Below are 1,875 nucleotides of genomic sequence, written 5' to 3' on the forward strand. Positions count from 1 at the left end.
CATGTTGACCAGGATGGTCTCGATCTCTTGACCTCGTGATCCACCCGCCTCGGCCTCCCAAAGTGCTGGGATTACAGGCTTGAGCCACCGTGCCCGGCCTTGAAATATTATTTCTATGAAACTTGAAGATTAAGGCTCAAAAAATAAGTTTGAAAGAGGAGTGAATAGGTTTGTTAATATACTTTTTCCTCCCATGGTTTACGATGGAAAGTTTCAAATTTTTATTAAAGTAGAGAGAATAGTATAATACATCCCCTTACACCTTTTACCCAACTTAAACTGCATTCATGGTTTATGTTTAATCTATTTTCTCCCAACCTCAGGTTATTTTAAAGCAACTCATAGGCATGCTTTTTAAAATTTATAAATATTTCCTGAGGAGAATAATTTTAACTTTTAAAAATGTAACCATGTTCTTAACTGAGTTCTTAATTTCCTATGTTAATTCCTTACACTTGCCTTTTACGACTCTGTTATTTTCATAGCCGTGATCCTGGCATCCCTAGTCCTGATAGCATAATCTCCTGTTCTATTCTTCTGTATACTTATAGGTTAGACATGAGGGTTTATAAGTTTTAATGGGAGTGGTTGAGGTGTGGTATGAATAGTGGTTATTGCTTTATTTGTTTTACCTCTTAAAAACAGTTAATTATTTCTTGGAGACTGAAGTAGTTGATAGTTGTAATTCCTCTACAAAATCATAAAGGAGGAAGACATTAGAACATTGTATATATAGTATATATTATTACATGTAGTACAGATTATCTTATTCACATTACTTTCTTTTGAATAACCAGAAGATAGCATAGTATACTGTTAGATGGATGGTTGACATGTTTTTTGCATTAAAAAGTATGACTTTTACAGCATATGGAAAAGAAGGTGTGAAAATGAACTTCATAGATCGGATCTTTATTGGTGAATTAACTAGCACGGTCATGTGTGAAGAATGTGCAAATGTAGGTACTGTAGAATTCATTTGGTTGGAATGGATTACAATCACATCATTTTTATTATATTTTCTTTCACATATAATTGTTGGCAGTCATGTTTAAAATTTGTGACAGATAATTACATAATTCTTGAAAGTTTTTTTATACCCTATACTCCTAGAAAGTAGATTTGATAATTTATGTATTTAAAAAGTAAACATGTTTTTGCATTATTTTATTTTTTCTCGTGACACACCTATGAGGCAGTATATTAAGACACACCTATCTTAAAATACTGAAACTCATTAGCTGTTTGAAGTCAGAGAGAAACTTCTGTGAAGAGAGTTACTGTGTTACATTGCAGTGCCCTAAAATGTAGTTCCAGGCTGGGCCCGGTGGTTTACGCCTGTAATCCCAGCACTTTGGGAGGCCAAGGCAGGTGGATCACTTGAGGTCAGGAGTTCAAGACCAGCCTGGCCAACATGGTGAAACCCTGTCTCTATTAAAAAAAGAAATACAAAAAAATTTGCCAGGCATAGTGGCGGTGCCTCTACTCCCAAAGACTTGGGAGACCCAGGCAGGAGAATTGCTTGAACCCAGGAGGCAGAGGTTGCAGTGAGCTGAGATTGTGACACTGTGCTATAGCCTGGGTGACAGAGCGAGACTTAGTTTCAAACAAACAACAACAACAAAATGTAATTGCATTAGAAATAATTTAATGTATTAATATTATTTAGGGTGGTTATATCACATTTGATTTAAAGTTTTTATGACTTATTAAGGATTTTTGTATAGACTTCACTCATCTTTGAATTTAATGATTTTTTATTTTGAATGCCATCTTTAACAACTTAAAGCATGTATGAATTTTTGTAGATTTTCTTTTTCTTTTTTTTTTTTTTTTTTTTTTTTTTTTTTTTTTTTTTTTTTTTTTTTTTTTTTT

The 1,875-nt window shown here is 33.4% G+C and overlaps 1 protein-coding gene across 2 annotated transcripts in view; it reads left to right on the forward strand.

Moving 5' to 3' along the window:
- Positions 1–102: 102 nt before the first annotated feature.
- LOC119468122 (ubiquitin carboxyl-terminal hydrolase 45-like) overlaps positions 103–1,875 on the forward strand; it is a 27,302-nt gene continuing 25,529 nt past the window's right edge. The window contains exon 1 of one of the 2 annotated variants that reach the window (XM_037731096.1): positions 103–959. In XM_037731096.1, coding sequence (XP_037587024.1) covers positions 825–959 — 135 coding nt within the window. In that variant the 5' untranslated portion in view covers positions 103–824. The remainder of the gene's footprint in view (positions 960–1,875) is intronic. The other variant, XM_037731095.1, reaches the window with a different exon arrangement.

Source organism: Cebus imitator, unplaced genomic scaffold, assembly GCF_001604975.1.
Source record: "Cebus imitator isolate Cc_AM_T3 unplaced genomic scaffold, Cebus_imitator-1.0 Scaffold382, whole genome shotgun sequence".
In the NCBI taxonomy this organism is placed as follows: Eukaryota; Metazoa; Chordata; class Mammalia; order Primates; family Cebidae; genus Cebus; species Cebus imitator.